This window comes from Melanotaenia boesemani, chromosome 10 (assembly GCF_017639745.1).
Source record: "Melanotaenia boesemani isolate fMelBoe1 chromosome 10, fMelBoe1.pri, whole genome shotgun sequence".
NCBI lineage: Eukaryota > Metazoa > Chordata > Actinopteri > Atheriniformes > Melanotaeniidae > Melanotaenia > Melanotaenia boesemani.
In genome coordinates this window covers 8352248-8371334 of record NC_055691.1, presented here as the reverse complement: position 1 = coordinate 8371334, position 19087 = coordinate 8352248, and the positions used below count along the sequence as shown (strand labels likewise).

Below are 19087 nucleotides of genomic sequence, written 5' to 3'. Positions count from 1 at the left end.
CCCCCGCGACTTGCTGGTGTGTTAAATTCGAAAGGAAGAAGTGTTTAGACTTACTAAAAAATCTCCAGAAACATTAAATGTATTCAGACACGTGATCACACAGTTGCTATTCTTACAGTTCTGTATATTTCTTTATCAAATGTAATTTTTTGCATTAGATTTAGTCAGGTTTTGTGGGTATTTTCTTTTTATTCATTCGTAAGCACTGTTATTAGAAGATCAATAGAAAATAGGTAAACGCCAATGTGCATAATAATCAAAATTTTGTTCATATAAAGATTGGTCGATAACAATATTTGTACGCTTACATAATTTTATGTGTGGACTTTATTAAGGCGATATAGTACTTTTGTGGTAATGATATATTTTATGACGATTTAGTTTATTCCAATAAATTAAATATTACCGCAGATATGGGCGGAACTGTTTTCTGCTTACTGCAGTTCTTTCCGGAGGTATTTCGCGTGGGACTGGTTTACAGGCAGCTGCTGTTCAGTTACGATTACTTCAATGCATCATGCCGACTGATACAAAACGTGTTCGCGGCCCCGAAGTGTCTCAGAGCCCCTCTCTGTTTATGTGCAGACCCCCGACGGTTCTCCCTTCTTATGGCCCCAGAACGGATGGTCGGCAGCGAGATCAGGTGGATGTCCGGCCGGTGTTTGTCCGGTGCGGCCTCGTGAGTCAAGCTAAAGGCTCCGCGTACATAGAAGCTGGAAACACCAAGCTGATGTGCTGTGTTTATGGCCCCAAAGAAACAGAACGGAAAGATGAGACCGATATGAAAAGTGGAAGGTATGTAATATTTATGTGTTTACTTAGATTTATTGGCCTACAGAAGTGTAAACACAAAAGTGTTACTTGGGCCAAATGTAAAGTGAATTCATGAATTGTAAAAATGCAGTTGGTGTGGTTAGCAGATTTAAAGTTTACTTAATGTTAAAAGACTAAATAAACCCTGGCGCATAAGTGCAATTATGAATATATATGTATATGTGTGTGTGTGTGTATATATATATATATATATATATATATATATATATATATATATATATATATATATATATATATGGGGGAGGGGGGGTGTATCACATCCTTCTGATTAATTCGGCAATAGTGGACTATTATTTAATACAACCTTGAGTCTTGCATGTCATTTAACCCTCAAACATTCATATTACTACTTTGAAATGTACACTGATGTGTTTCTGTGTGTGTCCAGACTGACCACCGACATGCGTTTTGCTCCATTTTCCTGTCCGGAGAGGGGCTCTTGGATCCAGGGGAGCCAGGATAAGGACTTCTCTCTTATGCTACATGAAAGTCTACAGCCAGCCGTGTGCCTTCACAAGTACCCCCGTTCTCAGATAGAGGTCAATGTGATGGTGCTGGAAAACAGCGGTTCAGTTCTGGCCCATGCAGTTACATGTGCCTCTCTAGCGCTTGCAGATGCAGGAATTGAAATGTATGACCTTGTGCTTGGTTGTTCTATCCGTCAGGATGGCGCCTCCTATTTGGTTGACCCTACATATACGGAGGAGAACAGCTGGAGTTCATGTAGCAGTGAGAACCAGGGTGGCTTGACCATTGCATTCCTTCCCAGTCTGAACCAGATTTCTGGGCTGCAGTCAGATGGTGAAATGGCTGAGGAGACTCTGACAGCAGGGATTCGGACCTGCATTGAAGGCTGTTATAAACTGTACCCAGTTATCCAACAAGCACTGGTCAAGGCTGTCCGCAAGGCTGCCCCCCCCACCGTCAGAGAGTTGAGAGGGAAATAAACCATTGTTTATAGTTTTTCTAGATCACAACTGTCAGTTCTTACTTTTGATAATGCAACCTGTTTTCTACAATATAATTTTCTTTGAATAAATATATTGACTTTACTTCAAGACTGTTTTTGTGTTCACAAAATCTCAACTGCATTTGTTTTAACTGCAGTTTTCTTTCTCGTTAAATATAAAAAGAAGTTGGAGCATATTTTCTGACATTAATGAGCTTTTTCATTCTGAACGTGCTGTCAAAATGACCTTTTCTTGGCATTTGTTTTAATTGAGCTGGAAACAGTTATTGAAACTACATGGGGCTTTTCATTTTTACTGCCTCCTTATTGGTCCTATCAGTATCAGCAAGTCCTCCTAAAGATGATCTCAGTTGACTTTTTTACAACAGAAGGCCTTTCTGCATCTGTGATGTACAAAGTCAAGACTGCACATTAAAGTTATATTGCAGACTGGAAAATAAAGATTGATGTGATTTATATGACTAATATCCTAAGACAAAGCAGCAGAATAAAACATGACTGTACAGAAAATGCAGATGTGCCACACCTTATATTTAATTCACATCAATATGATCGCTCCAAAGAAAGAATGTCTTATTAAATTTATTGACCCCTTTTTTAAAATCCCAATACAAAATGAAAGACCACTACTCAGTTTCTTTTAGGGATTGATGATTGTAATCTAGCCATCTAATGGCCCCCCAACAAAGTTGTATTGGAGACCCCCTGGCAAGGAGTAGTAGTCCGGTCCAGGTCACATTTGTAATTGAGAACTGATTTTCAATTAAATTCCTGATTAAATTGAGGTTAGATGAAATAAAAATATAATGGAAAAGTCCTTCAGCTGCACTGTAACTAACACCACTAGATGTCACTAAACACCAGGCTTTATTAAAAACTGCTTACAGTGGATGCTTTTAACTTCTCATCACATTCATACTGAACTTCAAGATTTTTTTTATCTTATTTTTACTTAACAGCAGAAGTTAAAGAATCCCAAGGTTTTGACAGGAAAAAAGACTTTTCTTAAAGAAAAAACTGAATTTTTTTGCTCACCGTTAGACCTCAAACCATTCAGATAACATGAAAAAACCACTTTGGTGTTCAGGACTATACATAAATCACACCTGTAGGTTGTTTCTGTAAAGGGTCTCATGTAGCCATAAACACCAACAATAATAATTATGAACCACTGATGTTTCAAAGCTGTGCTGGTTTGAATATTGTAGTAAATCAGCTTATTTTATTTATTTAACTGCAGGTTATTCACTGAATTGGCCTCCTGAACAGTTAGCTGTACCTTCTTGTTTATATTAATGATGTATATAAATTCTTGATGTTTACAATGATAAATATGCCTAGGAGATGAATATGAATACACATTTTACCAATGTGAGATTTAGCCCCATAAAAATGATAAAGCTATTAAACTATTTTAATGGTGACGTTCACAGGATCAATTCTCAAGTCTGGTAAAACAGCAGCAGATGCTTCATGGAGCTGGGTTTTCAATCATCTGCAAAACTTCCTGGTCTTGATTTGTTCATGTCTTTTTCTGTCACACACACACACACTCACAAATCTGAGAATTATCACAAAACAAGAGCAAGTCCTTTATTTTCCTGTTCAGACTTTGACAAACGAAACACACTCCAAACGTCTGAGACAGCAACAAACAGTCCAGCATCTTCCAGGAAAGAATTTCAAACAAAATACTGATCTACATGTCACAAATAAAATAATTTTCAAACCATTCCCACCCTGCAATGAAGGATCAAGAGCAACGGAAAAATGAGATGAGCGTGTTGCGCTCTCACTCCTGTGCTGCTGAAAGCTAAAAGGTGTGAGTCATGTGACAGTTTAAAGCGTCTCGTCCTTGCTCCACAGCTGTCAATCACTGTTCCTTCAGCCAATAGTACAGCTTGCAGTCGCTGTGGCTGGGGATGGGAGGGGAGCGTGGGGGAACAGGATGTCGTCGGGGTAGGCAGTGCGGGATTGGTTGCTCGGCTTAAACTGTGTGAGATGTGATTGAGGAAAATAAGGGTGGAGGTGTCACGTTTGAGAGCCACAATAGCAAAAAGTAAATAAATTAAAAACATAAATAGATTTGGTTAAATAACTAAATTTTGTCATCGGGCTGAACTTTGTCTGATGACAAAGAGCAACAGTTTAACTCACAGCTGTGAAAACAACAGGAATACTGAATGTTTACAAGGAGAAGGTGTGTAAAGTGTATGACCAACCTGTTTATGTTGTGTGACTTTACCTTTTCTGACGGCTGCTAGTCACTCTGGAGACTTACGAACATTTCACAGTGTGTGTGTGCGTGTTATGCATGCTGCTGTGTGTCTATCTGTAGGCCCTGTTGTGCCGAGGATACGGCGGCATGATTGCGTCCACGCTACCTTCGCTGTCCGAGCTGCTGTCGGAGTCGCTGCTGCCAGAGTAAACACAGAGTCCCGGTAAAACGCCGACACACACAGCTGCTGATGGCAGGTGTAACACACCCTGACTGGCGCTCAGGGGAGCTGACGGTGTCTTCGCTGTCAGGCCGGGGACCGCCCGTTGATCATCAGTCTCCCCTGTACCCCCTCCTGCTCTGCCCGCCTGTTCTGAACACAACAACACAGTGTAAGAGATTGTAAATGGATCCATACAGCCTTTTTGTCTTTTATCAATCAATATTTATTTATAAAATAACTTTTCATATATAGAGCATCTTAAATGCTGTACAAAAACAAAAAAAAAATAGGGTTGTCATGCCAACAAGTCAGCCCAACTTAGCTTCAAACAGCCCTAAATACAACAAAGGGATAGCGAAACCAGAGACATGAAAATGATTTTAGACAACCACAAACATCAAAACCAAACAAAAGTAAAAATAAGTATGAGGAATAAGTAAGTTAATAAAATTTGAGTAAAACAATAAAACATCTAAACCTCAGCAGGTTAAAAAGTTTGTAGAAATAAAACGAAAAAAATAAATATAGCATTTATGACAAAAGCATATTAACCTGGAGGTGAAAAGCCATTGATTAGCTGGAAACTTTCTAAGTGTTAATTTAGTCTCAACACTCTTTATAGTCAGCTGTAAAGGAAAATGATGCTTGTTTGTTTTTTTTAAACTAGTTAAATGATTGGCATTATTATTGCTGTGGTACCATACTGAGCCATAACACCAGGACTTGGAGATTGTTGAAATAACCGAAGGCATTTATCTGCTGCTTCCGGTCCGACTGTTTTAGGGCCTGCCTTCTTTGCTAATCAGACACAACCAGCGACAACCTCAGAGAGAAGAATTTCTACATTTTCATTTGCAAAAAGACTTACTACCAAGCTGATTCTTATTTGGATGGGATATCTGAATCTTTTATAAGCTTGAGTAGAACCTAAAGGAGCTCGGACAACTCTTACATAGATGATGAGTGTGAGCTACATTCAGAGAAAGGTGAACTTGAGTTTAATAAATATCTTCCACTCAGTCAGCAGATCTTTCTGCTCTTTGAACAGCATATTTCTTCTGCTAAGGTACAGGGTGTCATTTTTTAATATATTTATCATTTATATAGAAATAAACTCTTGTGGAAAAAAACAACAGATTAAATAATTTATGTAGCTGAAAGAGGTAAACCTGGTGCAGAGTTTCTGGTAGAGAAAGTCAGAGCAGCACTGTAGTGTCTTTAGCACCTGGAAAATCTGCCTTTTCTTTATTGATTTTGGTTCTTGTACTTTAACAGAAAGTGGCCAAGATGACTGCCAACCTTTTTTATTATTAACTGGTTTCCGTTTTTTCTAAATAAAACCTACAATGTCAGGAAAACACACTCTCCAAAGTCAATTCTATTAGAACAGATGAACCTCAGGGCTGTATCAGCTTACTAGTCTTTCCCCTACAAATTAATGCACTTACAGAAACACAGATTTTATTTTTATCATTTCAGACAACGCTGCTACACCCGGACAGAAATCCCTCTCACTATGGGATTGTCTTGTGTCAATCAGAAAATAAAGTTCTCATCTTTTCAAGTGCAGCTGCAGATGTCTGTGTGGTACAGAAATCTCTCAACACAAGCTACATCTAAACAGATGATGAAACTGTCTGCCTCTGATCAGTGTTGTTTTCGATGACGAATTTATTTTATTGACTAACCTTATTTTCATGACGACAACAGGATGGTGGCGAGCTAACAATGGCTCTCTGGTGACGAAAACAGGACGAGACGTTTGAGATTTTGTTGACGAGATGAAAATGTTTAAGGGCATTAAAAATGCACGACATTTCTGCCTGTTGTGAGCGCAATCTGTCAGTCAGCAATGCTGCTGCACCTTGGCCACGCCCACCACCAGACGTGCAGCACACACAGACAAGCAGTTTATTCAATCATAGATGTATCATGGCAGCAGCGTCGATGAAGGGGTTTGGTGGAAGCGACGAAACGATATATAGACATATTTTAACTATAATCCATCATAATTTCACTGGCAGACCAGGTCAAGTTGAGCATATATGTTTATCATCCTTTGCTCATATTTTGCACTTCAGAAAATTCTCAGAAATAAAGCCACAGATACCAAAGTAAGGATGTTGTTGTGCTTTGGTTTTTTGGAGTCACCCTGAGTAGATCAGAAAGTATTTGCTGTTGGTTGGAAACCATCTAAGTTTAAAACCATTTCTTGTAATTTTGTAATTATTGATGAAAATAACCAAACAACAAGCTCACAATGTGTTGCTATATGTTGAACTTATAGATCTGCTATTTTTTGTATGATGAAGTAGAGCATCAATTCATGAAAAAAGGTGAAATATAGAAACAAAAGGTTTCTGACCAACAGCAGTTAAGTATAGCACGGCAGCATTGAATCCCTGTTGATGGAAAAGTCTCGGCTAAAGCCATCAGTCTGGTAAAGGATCTGGTTATTATGTAAAAGCATTAAGGTTAACTTGTTTTATGAATTGCAATACTTGTTATAACCTGTCAACCTTGATTCCACTTTTTATTACGTATTATTGACCTAAATTAATTTGTTAAAAAACTAATACTTTTTTTATTTGACTAAAACCTTTTTGAGTTATCGTCGACTAAAACTGGACTAAAACTATCAAACTTAGAAATGACTAAAATGTGACTAAAACTAATAAGCACTGTCGTCCTGAAAACTAAAACTAAGACTAAAACTGAGATGCCTGCCAAAAACAACACTGCCTCTGATCCATTTATGAGTTTAGACTCAGGCAGGAACAGGAAGTTTTATTGGAGGATAAACTCTTAACTCGCTGGCAGAAGGTTTAAAGATCAGCACTGCAAACTGAACCACTTCCAAAGTTAATCTGTTGTTACACTGATAAAAAAAAATTAAATATGGTCTCTTACTCAGTGGTTCAAAGTGCAACAGCATCATCCTTCTTATCTCTAGGTTTTCCCTTCCCTCAATATGGGTACTGTTAGCGTATGCTGCCTCTGCTTCACTGGCCTGTTCCTCTGGCTACATGTGGATTATTGTTGGTTTTTATTGCTTATTACTGATCTTTTGTGACAGAAGCTAGCGTACCAGCACGTAAGTCAAAACAAGTGGACATTAAAGTATACGGTATTGCACCGTTGGGTTTTCTGATGAGTGTTGTCACAGGTTTTATTCCTGTTGTAAAGGTGATTCCGGTTTAGTTTGTGGACGACAAGCCTACTGTGTCCATGTGTTATTCAGTCTAAAAGTAAGTAGCATAGAGGCGTGCCTTTCTGATGGGAAAGGCCTCAGGCTGCAGCCCACCTGTGAGTCTATCTCCACTTTCTGCTGTTGTAGTGATTTCCACCTTCTGTTTCTTCCCATTGTCTGATGACTGTGAAGAACTGTGAGAGAGAAAGATGGTCATCAGGCCAAACAGTCAAAAACGTTGTTTCGGGTTTGAACGATGCGAGTCTTTGTGCATACCTGCGTCTCTTGACAGCTCCAGCTAATAAATGAGCCTGAGACAGGTGGCTGGTCCTTTGCTCTGCTCCTAAAGGTTTAGATGTGGCCTTTTTGTCGGGCTCTCTGCGACCCTCTTCGGCTGCTTGCTTCATCAAAGCGCTGTGACAGCAGAGTTAAGGTGAATCAACTTTAAAGAAGCGCTGAGAGGTATGTAGCATTTCTGCATCAGTAAAGAAAAAATCTGAACATTTTGAGAGGAATAAATGTGCAATCAAAGATGTATATAACTCAAGTAACAGACCTAAAACACTAACAGAAGGCAGATGGAGATCAGAAGACAGTCAAGATGAAATGGACAAAGACACACAACTCACAAAACCTTAGGGACAGAAAATATAAGAAGTTCATGCTACACTAATATATTGTGAATGTAGGGCATCTAAATGGTAATCCTGTCATATACAACAGTGTTTGAGATGAAGGAATTGTACCGTAACGTAAAATGTCTCTAGTCATGTGTTAGGTGTGGTCTGTTGATGTCTAGATGTAAACAGTTTGATGAAGATGACTGTTTACTTATGTATGTGTATATATGCATATATATATATATATATATTTGTATGTATGGGTATGTATATAACTAATTGGAGTTTATAGTTTCAAAGGAGACAGTAAGATTGTACATAGGAGGGATGGGGGATTTGGGGGGAAAAGAAAGGGGGAAAAATGAACACTCAAATATTATGGTATGTATAAATGTAGTCATGAATGTCAAATAAAAATATGGGGAAAAAAAGGACTGTTTACACACAAGCATGGTTCAGACACTTCTTTCAATTTCTTTTTCCTTTTTTTTTTTTTTATTATTAATCACCTCATTAGAGAAGCCCCCTTCTCTGTAGTCTAATTTGACTTGTCTTTAAAAAAAAACTTATTTCTTTGACTTTTACACAGGATTGTAAAGGGTTTATTTATAGGATGAGAATTTTTTTTAATGATCTTAATTATTATGTTTATAATCAATAAATAATTTCAGGAACTGTCAATCTCAGTTTTATTGACATACCCAGGTGCTTTTTAAACACCTTAAGGTTTCCTTGAGAAACGGATCGCTGATCTGTACAAGGATTGTTGCTGCGTTTGTGGAAAAACTGCACAGGGAAGTTGTCTGAGCTAATTTGAATCGAATATTCCTGAATTATTGTGAGTAGTTGAAGTGTGAGACAAAGGACATAGATGAGCCATAAACTGTTTCCACACGACTCTGAATTGAACTCAGTACATGGGAAGGGTTTGGATAGAAAAGTATCAGCTCAGAAACTGTTATGAGAACTATATTCTTTTAAAGACTACGTTCATCCAAACCTTTTCCCATATGTGTGATGATAGTTGAAAGGAAAGTCAGTGAAAAACCCCAAAACCATTAGATAAGAGATAAAGTAAGGCAAATAATCCCACAGATTAAATCTTTTTTTGGTGTTGAATGTCAACAATAACATGATGTAGGATATTCTATATTCCAGCAGCTCCTGCTTCTCCTCGTCCCTCCGTTGCTTCTCAACCAGACACTGTTGCCGGGAGACCTCGTCCAAGAAACTGGTCTCATCCTCGTCCAATCCCCTCACCATGTTCCCTGTAACCATGGAAACATGCTCTCAACAGTAGAAAAATAGTCCATCAATCTGTTTTTAAATCTCACACATCAAGACATTGAAATAATAAACCACCAAAATGATGCATCATCCAAAAAACAGCGTTGAGACACTGATCTATAAATGTTTCTTTTAAGTAGGTAAGTTTTGTCCCTATAATGTAATAATTAGACCTCTGAGACAGATTTATAAGCAGTATCAACATCTCTGAGTGATTAAAATAATATTAAAACTTTTCACTTCGTTAAAATTGCAAGCATCTTATGATTGAGATATTCCATCCTTTTCATGGCTGAGGGCAAGAAGTACTTAAACAGTTTAATAACAAAAAGATTCTAGTGAGCAGTAATGTGAGGAAACTGAGAAAGGGAGTTCAGCATCAGCACACAAGAGTCCAGTGGAAAACTTTGACAAGAGGAAAACTGGGAGGCATTTTTCAACGTACTGTTACAGTCCAATAGAACCAAATCAACCCCATACAGTCATGTGAAATGCAGGTTTTTCATTAAACAGGCTCAAAGTCCCAATCTTACATACAGTATGGTGGCACAGTGTTAACCCCACTTCTCATTTATTTTTAATGTTCTTGATTAATGATTCTCCATCTCTCTGAAGGTCTTTCAAAGTTTGAGTCCAGTCCTTTTACCCAGTCATTTTCAGAGGATTTTTTTTTTTTTTTTTGGCAAGACATTTTACGGTGACCTATGAATTATTCAAAACTTAAAGCGCTCCCCACTCAAGCAGTGAACCAATTATGTGTTGACACATAACAGACAACTTAAGAAAGAGCCAGTTTTAAACTGGAGCTTTAGATGTTTTTTTACTAGCAGCCTGTCACAAAGACACATCATTTGTTCTTATTTCTCTAGCTTCATATCTGAAAAACAGCAAAGATAACACAGTTTAAGACAAGAAAAATAACATTTTAGCAGCAACTCAGTGATTCCCAAAGTGCTGTTAGCTGAAAACTCGGCATGTCTCAGCATGGTGGCAGAAGCTAGACAAGTGGAGAACAAAATAAGAAGCAACAGGAATCTACAGCAGATGAAAAGGATCTGAAAATGATGTCCTGAAGAAATGGGAACAAATCCAGCAAAGACCTGAATCAGGACCCGAGAGATGCATCTGGAGCTTCAGTTGATCCATCTACTGTTCCTCATCGTTATTGAAGCAGTATGGGATCATCTTGACAGAGAACAAAAGGCAGCCAACATCCAAAGAAGAGTTTTGGAAAGTCCTTCAAGAAGTCTGGAGAACTGGCATGGGCTGGCAGGATGATGCCAAGATATTCATCTTGGAGATCATCCACATGCACTTGGAGACCTCCAACATGATCGCTAGGCTCCTGTTTGCAGACTTCTTATCTGTATTTAATACCATGCAGCCTCACATTCCTGCTGAGAAGTTACCTGCTTTAGTTTGGATCACCAGATCTTATTGTAGATAACAGACTTTTTAACCAACCGCAAGGGTTCCCATTAATGGCTCCTACTCCAACATCTTCGACACCTCCACCGGCCCCTCACAAGGCTGTGTCCTGTCGCCTCTGCTTTACATCCTCTACATTGATTACTACACTGATGACTATGCCAAACTGTCACCTGGTCAAATTTGCTCAATCAAGGTGACCAGGTCTTGCTTTCTCTGCTCCCCACCTACGCCATGGTTCCACCCTTCAGGATTTTGTCCGCTGGTGTGAGGGCGCCTGTCTTCAGTGAAATTCAGCTTAGACTAAAGAAGTGACTGTGACATTCTCAAGCAAGCATAGACAACTGGCAGAAGCTGTTGCCACCACCATTCGTGGGGAGCCTGTGGAGTTGGTGAGAGAGTACAGATATCTGGGTACAGTCTTCAAAAGCCTTCTGAGGTTTTTCACAAACCCAGAGGAGATCCCTAAGAAATTTCACCAGAGATAATATCTTCTCAAGAAGCTAAACTCCTTCAGAGTGAAAAAAAAAGACATTCTTTTGACCTTTCATCATTTGTCCATTGAGAGCGTGCTGACTTTCTCTTTCATCTCCTGGTTTTTCCTCAATCAATCCCCAAGATCAATGACGTTTACTCAACAACACTACGGTTTGCTCTAAAATCACTGGACACCCTGTCAGAGCTCCGGTTGCCTTCTGAAGCTGACGAACAGTGCACACAGGATTCTACAGGACCCATCACACATTGTACACTCTGCCCTTCAGGCTGCAGGCTGAGTTGTCCATGCTGCAGAACGCAGAAGAGAAGGGCCACCTTCGTCCCCACTACAGTCCAGCTCTTCAGCACTGACCCCACTCTGTTCAAATATTACACTCCTGCCCCGGGATGCACATAGCAGTTCATCTTGAGCACAAAGCATTGCCATTGACAGCTGCTGGAATGGTTGTATTCTGATTTTAGCACATTCTGTTTGCTTTTTAGCACTGTGTATGTTATCTGATGTCCTGTCTGTCCTTTTAATGACGCTGCTCCTTGTGCCTTTTAAATTGTCCCTTTGGGATAAATAAAGTGTTGAATAAGAACTATTCCTGAAGACTACTTAAAGAAAAAGAGAAAAGGTAAAAGTTCTGTTTGTGCTTTATTTACTGTATTTCTGTTTCTTTGCTCAGATTAATGTTAGATGTCTCAGTAGGTTGCTGTAGCGAGTTATGTATTTACATGTTTTCCTGGCAGTAAGCATGTAAAAACAAGCGAGGGAGGCTCAAAACATCTGTATATGTAACCCTAACCCTAACCCTGTATCCCCCAACTAGTAAAATTAGGAACATTTAACTCACACATCCTCATTCCCAACTGAGATTTCAGTTATTTTTTGTTATTTCTGCAGATTGTAAAGTTCCTACATAAAACCCTGACAGTTTTAGATGAGGAGGATTTGCCTTAAAAACTAAAAGCTGTGAAAAAAAATTTGATTGCATAGTAAAATATTTCAAGAAATCAGAAGCTGGCAGGAATAATTCTAATTTTTTGAGCAACAACCAGGGGGTAAAATTGTAAAAGCAATGGAAAGTAAAATTTACATCTTTTGTGTTGGAGTGAACTGATACTGTTAATACATCTGTTTTCTATGGAGAATATAAAAAACATGTTCAAGAAAACTGTAAGAAGAAAACAGAGACAAAGACCCACTGAATTTAAACTGCTCCTCATACTCCAGTTGTTTCTTGTCTTTTTGCTCCTGGAGTCGCTCAAAGAGAGAACGTGGGTCATACTCCTCCTCTGGGGCCTCTGGAAGAACAGAGAAATGTGGTTGTATGAACTACAAGTACTTGTGTCAGGGGTTTTGTATGTTTTGGATCTGTGTAAAAGTGCTTGTATTCTCACCCTCAGGGTCGTCAGGTTTCCTGACTTTCTCCCATTCCTCCTGTCTCTTTTTTCTCCTCTCATCAAGCTCTGCTTCAGAAACAAACTTCCTGCTGAGGTTGACGCCGGCTGCTTCGTCCCCTGCCATTTAAACTAACCAAAACATTCACAAGATATTCTGAATTGTTTTCCCAACACAACCACATTTTATTCTCTAAAAGAATAGAGCGGTTGTCAGTTTTATAGATTGTCATTTTTTATGTAGTTCAGCAGGTCTGTTAAGTAGGTCACTAACTTCAGATGACCAACTACACAACATATTTCAGTGAGTGCTATTATTAATCAATCTTTTCTTTCTGTCAGGTTGAGGTCTGGACTTTGAAGCATGCCAACACCGTGATTGTTTTCTATTTTAGTCATTCTGTGTTGTAGATCTGCAGCCATGTTTGGGATCACACTTATGTTGCATGAGACAATTTCAGCCAAGCTTCAGTTGTCACGTAGTATTGCAGTGCACCAACTTATATTTTAAACCAAACGCTACAGCAGGCTAAGACATGAGGATGTGCATCAAAGACACGTTACGCTAAACCAGTGCACATGTCGCAGAGTTTTATTATTCCATATCACAATCTTATCAAACAAGCACTTACTACGATTGATGAGCTTCAAGATGTGTAAGGATATATCAAACAGTGCATTTAGATGATGTTCAATAGAAAATATCTCCCCAAGGCCTGGGCCCAGGCCCAAAACCGACCCAGGTGAGCATGCCCATTAATGAAGCCAACACACCCACAGTGCCACCTACAATCACCGGTGATGTCACCACGCATGTGCACACATACATTATATGGGAAAATAAATAATCTGATATATGACTTCTACCGATAGATTGCCTCACATTTCACTCTAGAACACAAAGGAGCTCATGGTCCAATCAATGACTGCAAAACAAACCCAAATCATCAGCCTTTCATCACCGTGCTTGACAGTTGGAATGAGGTGTTTGTGCTGAGGTATGAATATTGTTTTTGGTTTTCTTCAAACAAGCAGCTGTACGTTCTCATCTCCTTCGTCTCTCTCACCCAAAGAACATCGTTCCAACAGTCTTGAGGTTTGTTTAGATACAGCTTTGCAAACCTAAGCTGTTCTGCCATGATAAGAAACATTCTCCTGGCAATTACTCAAGTGCATTTGATTGGCAGCTACTTAACCTCTGAATTACTATGGAGGCAGTCAGGATGTACTAAATTTTTCACACATTGCAGTTGCATTTACTCAAACCTCGTTAAATAAATGATATTACGTGTTGTGCAGTTGTATGTACATGACCTGAAAGCACAATAAAGACCTGTTTTTTAAATGTTTTGTCCTGCTATTGTAAAGCCATACGCCACTTATACCAACACATTTTTATTCCTGAAAATCAACAGTGGCCCAAATGAGAACGCGGCGTTTGGTCATGTCCTGTAATACAGTTTAGTGGTAATAAAATTAACTGGCAGAAGATGAACAAGGGTCAGGCCCATATTTGATCTGTTACAAATGATGAGCCTTCAAATCCTGACAAAAGCGATTAAAGTGTAATAAAAAAAAAGTGTTGCAATAATCATCTCTTTAGATTAAATAAATAAATAAATAAATAAATAAATAGAAGAAAATGCAGGTAAGATGCACCAAGATTGAAATTCTCACGTAAATATAAATCTTGTTGATTTTATTGACTGTACTGCTTCGATAACGTAAATCACCAAATCAATTTAGCCTTGGTAGTAAACATAGTTAGCTAACAATACAAAGACAACGAGACAAGCAGTTTATATTACAGCCGTCATACTTATTAACGGCATCTTGTTTGCGCTATAGAGCTGTGAACTCACTGCAGACCTCCAGGCTAAGCTACGCTCTGATAGCTTTACAAACCTTTATTACTACTCTATGAGAAATAACGTCTTGTCATGTAAGAAAAACGACACTTACAGATACACAACCGATGACAATCGAGTTTCAACACAAAACTCTTTCATGTCGCGCTAAAGTACTTCATTATAAACTGAAACTTACCGAGATCAAGACTAGCAAAAAGCCCAAACCCAATGACGTGTTGTGTTACAGTTGAAATTGCTCGTGCAAAATATTCAAATGGGGACATTTAGTTCCTCTTCGCTTTTGCAGCGGCCCCAGAAACCTCTTTCTTTACAATTTGACAGATTAATTTATTAAAGGGGCCTACTTAGAAACAAGTGGGTAAATGACTAAACAGGAATAATAATAAAAATAAATAATTAAATGACAGCATGAATCCTAAAAGTCTCGCTTGTGGCAGCAGTTTGACGATCTACATAAATAATGTAAAATAATCTGGTTGTCTGTGTGTCTTTAAAAAAATAATTAAAAAATATAAAGCGGATGAAAAATGTCCAAGCACTTAAATAATAAACACAAGATGGCGCCGTAGCTAAAGTAAAATAAAAAATAGCTTGTTATGCAAGAAGGAAAACATCTACAAATGTTAGATGCATCGAAAAACATAAAAATTAACATTAAATATCAGATAAAAGTACAAGTCAAAACACAAAGAAAATATTTAAAAAATATTCTACAAATACACATACACCAGTGCCACCTCAGCCATCCTTCCATGGAGAACATTTCTGATGAGACTTCCTAATGAGACAGTAGATGGATCAGCAGATCCAGATGCATCTCTCAGGTCCTGGTTCAGATCTTTGCTGGATTAGTTTATATTTCTCCAGGACATCAGTTTCATATCCTGTTCATCTGCTGTAGACAGAAGTCTTGACATTTTTCTTTTGTCCTGCACTTGTCCAGTTTCCTCAGATGTTTTAAGAACACACTGCACACCATAATGTAACTTGCTAAGTTTTCAGCTATCAGGTCTTCAGGAATCATCTTGTTGTTGCTAAACTGTTATTTTCTGTCTGTGAAACTGAATTATCTTGGAATTTTTATATGTAACTGAAAGATATGGTAACAAATGATGTGTCTTAGTGACAGACTAACAGACTAAAAATCCCATTTAATATGGGTTCTTTGTTAAGTTGTCTGTTATGTGTCGACACTACACTGGCTCATCCCTTGAGTTAAGAGCCTGTTCATGCTTGAATGATTCATATGAATGTGTGTATACTATGGTCTTAAGGTATTAACAATGTACTTTTACATGTGCAGTGAATATCTGTTTAATTTTGCATCTAAAAATTATGTTATTTTATCTTAATGAAGTTATTGATATTCAAGTAGATGTTTACTTTAAGATTGAATAATTTATTGTCATTGTCAGTAACAACAAAATTACATTTAAAGCATCAATCAATCCTTCGGCATACTTGGTCCCAATGATTCTTCCCACCAATTTCACCACCCTCTGGATTTCCTGCTTCTCTGCTTTACAGCAGATGACATGTTTCTTTGTTATGGCATCAAAATGGTAAAATAATAATAATAATAATAATGGTGTTGCTTTATATAATGATAGGAGTGGCAAATAAATAAATAAATAATTTACATGTAAAACAAATGTATAATTGTAAGATTAAATATAGCCATAAAAATGGTTTTGATTGTTTTTCTGATATGGTTATTTTAATATTTTCAAACGTATTTTTTAAACTTATTTTTTCATATTTATCAGTCAATTTTGTCATTCTTCAAATTAATTCCATTTTGTTTCATGTCTCATTTAAAATTCTTCAAGTTATATATTTTTCTTATGACTAGGACTAGGACTATGAAGATAACTATGAAGGCAAAGATCTTTTTCCTTAATCCTGACTGACTGACTATTTCTCAAACAAGTGCCGCACTTGAACACATCTATAATGTGTACAGTAATTCAGAGAGCCAAATCATGGCTCAGTGGTCTCCAAACCTCATATTTATTTAGAAATCTAACATCTAATCTGTTTTCGTGTGCATCTGTGCAGACAGACAGGTGTCTAACAGAAGGGTTATCCTGTGACAGAAGAAGAACCTGGGTTGTCCTGGAAACTGTATCACACGCTGATGGCTGCAGTGACAATTTATAGTCATTTTAGCTGCTGTGAGCAAGACATAAACACAAATCTGCAGGTGCAAGCTTCAGTTAATGAAGTGCACCAGCTGTCTCGCTTGTCTTCTTCGTCTCACACCTTTTGCGTTCTGTCCGTTTGTCTCTTCTTCTCGACCCTATTTCACGTCTCCTGAGCATTGTCCATCTCCAGTTCTTGTTTTAGCCTCTTTATCTGTGTCACCGACTCATCGCCCTGTCTCTCTTCTCGACTGCTTTTCTTAGAACTGTGTCATATTTTCTAGCACTCTGATGGAGAGATGTCACAGCTGTAGCAGAGGGGGCCTTGTTGAGGAGACGGCTGCTGTTTGACCTGCCTCTGAGCATCTCACCTGGTTCCCTCTCCAGGCTTCATTAAGGTTTATTCACCTGAACTCTGTAATGTCACAGCACTTTAGAGTGTCCAGAGATAAACAGACGGTACAATAATGTAGCCTTCAAAGTCAAATTTCACTTTCTGTTTTTGTGTTTTAGCTGCTGAGACATTTTAGTTGCTGATCTTTACTTTTAGAACCACAAAGTTAAAGCTGCACTGTGTGTAAATACGGGAGCATGATTGGCATGTTGTGTTGAACTTTGTTGGGATTATTGTTTTGTTTAAACAAGCTGTTTTCACTTAAACAAAAAAATGAAGAATCTGGAAGTATTGCTATTTATTTTAGCATATGGTTGTTTTCCATTGATAGAGGGCAAACTTGGTCATAGAGAGATCACAGCAGGAGCTCATACTCTGAATCACCTAACACAGCTACTTTAAAAGACAATGAAAGGGGATTAAATAACTATTAATATTACAAAGTAGTTAAATACCATAATCACAGATTACATATAAACTTGGTGTTTGTATATTAAAACTGCCTCCTATTTGATTTTCTACTCAGTCAGTATCCACAATGTCTTTATGTCATTAAGAAAGGTGTCAGTATTAGTTATTTGGTGCCATTAAATGCTGACTGCTGAGTCAGCTCTATGAAGCAAGTATTAGATTAAAATATTGTGAACTCAATCATTAAACAGTAACAAGTTCTTTTAAGTTACCTCATCTGCCTATCACTGGGAAGTAAACTTGGCACAAGAAGAAAGACCATTTAAATTTGGTTCCTTAATAGCAGTTGTTGTTTTACACATAGCTGAAAAGTCTGATGAGTCACCTTTTCAATTAGGTATAAATTGTGAGGATTGTGCTCATGTGGAATGAGCAACACGGCTAAACATGTGGGCAGTGTCCCTCAAAAAAGTCTATCAATATCCCCTGTAACTTTCTCCTTACAAATTATATAAGGGGACACAAGAAATTGGTGTTTGGTGGAAATAATTCACCAAGCACCATTTTCCTGACTTTTGTTTTGCTAAGTTTAGAAGACAAGAAAAAGGATTAAATAATTTGAATCATACAAAGTTATTGATTTGGTATTAATTTTTGTTTATTTATTAATGAGAAACATTAAACTATATTTAATTTAATTTCAGTCTTTTAATTTTTGTTTTTTGTTTTTTTCTTATTTTTTAACTGCATATGTTTTTAAATGCTATGAAGTGACTGAAATAGCTTGTTTGGATCTAAAGAGAAAAATCTGACAATCAGAAACTCTAAAAACTCAATAACTTAATACTACTACTACTACTACTAATAATAATAATAATAATAATGATGTGGACCCGAGATCCTGAAAATAGTGGCATTGATAAAGCAGATGTTCTTACAGATGATGTGATCTTTAATAATGGCTGAGGAGAAGACGCCAGCACATTTCTGCAGACTGTGACTGTACTGTTTGAAAGATGCTGTTGTTGTGTACTGCTGTTTCACTGACTTTGTGTCAGTGATAGACTGCATATAAAAAGTTAATTGCTGTAGCAAAACCCACGGTTTTTACACCCACCTTGGTGTGTAGTGATGTCTGGTCATGAGCCGCTGCTTCTGTATTTAATCCACAGGCTGATCTAGAAACACTCTGAGTTTCAGTCATAACTGTCTGTAAGGAAAAAGTGAATGATCTCAGACTTTTAAGGATAAGATACTGTTGGATATTTATGATTTGCAATAAATTAAGCAGTACTTTGGTTGTACAAAAGTGCTTGTTGTCGTGCAGCATGACTGTAGCTAAGAGCCAGACCAACATATGCCATGAAATGAATGTGCAAAATTGGAGCAGAATAAAACTAATTCAGATAATGGGATTGCAGGATATGCATTCACTCCTCATTTAGACCTTGGCAGGAGAAATGTGCATCTGGAGCTGAGCTCAGTTCACTGATTAAGATAAAAGAGCAGGTTGGCAGTCAAGGTGGGGAGATATAAAAATATAAAGTCTCCACGGCCGTTCAGTGTTTGTAAATCAATGAGTGGATAAACTGTTTCTTTGAGTGTGCTGCTAACAG

At 37.9% G+C, this 19087-nt stretch overlaps 2 protein-coding genes across 5 annotated transcripts; one reads left to right on the top strand and one right to left on the bottom strand.

The window, feature by feature from the left end:
* Positions 1 to 435: 435 nt before the first annotated feature.
* On the top strand, positions 436 to 1886 carry exosc6 (exosome component 6). The gene is made up of 2 exons (XM_041995943.1): positions 436 to 795; positions 1223 to 1886. Exons 1-2 carry the CDS (start codon positions 518 to 520, stop codon positions 1779 to 1781), a joined length of 837 nt encoding a protein of 278 aa, XP_041851877.1. The 5' UTR covers positions 436 to 517; the 3' UTR covers positions 1782 to 1886.
* Positions 1887 to 3383: 1497 nt separating this feature from the next.
* Positions 3384 to 14761, bottom strand: psme3ip1 (proteasome activator subunit 3 interacting protein 1). 4 transcript variants are annotated; one of them, XM_041997806.1, is made up of 8 exons: positions 14701 to 14761; positions 12655 to 12786; positions 12460 to 12558; positions 9202 to 9323; positions 7712 to 7851; positions 7550 to 7629; positions 4164 to 4395; positions 3384 to 3796 (listed from the first exon to the last, which is right to left on the bottom strand). In XM_041997806.1, the coding sequence occupies exons 2-8, from the start codon at positions 12779 to 12781 to the stop codon at positions 3529 to 3531; spliced, it is 1068 nt and encodes a 355-aa protein (XP_041853740.1). In that variant the 5' UTR covers positions 12782 to 12786; positions 14701 to 14761; the 3' UTR covers positions 3384 to 3528. The 4 variants fall into 4 exon arrangements, with proteins under 4 accessions (XP_041853740.1, XP_041853741.1, XP_041853743.1 ...); XM_041997807.1 differs by lacking the exon at positions 14701 to 14761 and adding an exon at positions 14617 to 14669; XM_041997809.1 differs by lacking the exon at positions 14701 to 14761 and adding an exon at positions 13522 to 13539.
* Positions 14762 to 19087: the final 4326 nt, after the last annotated feature.

Bases quoted from the DNA above. Each gene is read 5' to 3' on its own strand.
- exosc6 (XM_041995943.1), top strand. From the start codon at position 518: ATGCCGACTGATACAAAACGTGTTCGCGGCCCCGAAGTGTCTCAGAGC. The intron at 796-1,222 runs GTATGTAATATT...GTGTGTGTCCAG, and splicing joins ACCGATATGAAAAGTGGAAG to ACTGACCACCGACATGCGTT.
- psme3ip1 (XM_041997806.1), bottom strand. From the start codon at position 12,781: ATGGCAGGGGACGAAGCAGCCGGCGTCAACCTCAGCAGGAAGTTTGTT. The intron at 9,324-12,459 runs GTGGGTCTTTGT...CCATGGTTACAG, and splicing joins TGAGGAGCAGTTTAAATTCA to GGAACATGGTGAGGGGATTG. The intron at 7,852-9,201 runs ATATCCTACATC...CTCTGCTGTCAC, and splicing joins AGGAGCTGCTGGAATATAGA to AGCGCTTTGATGAAGCAAGC.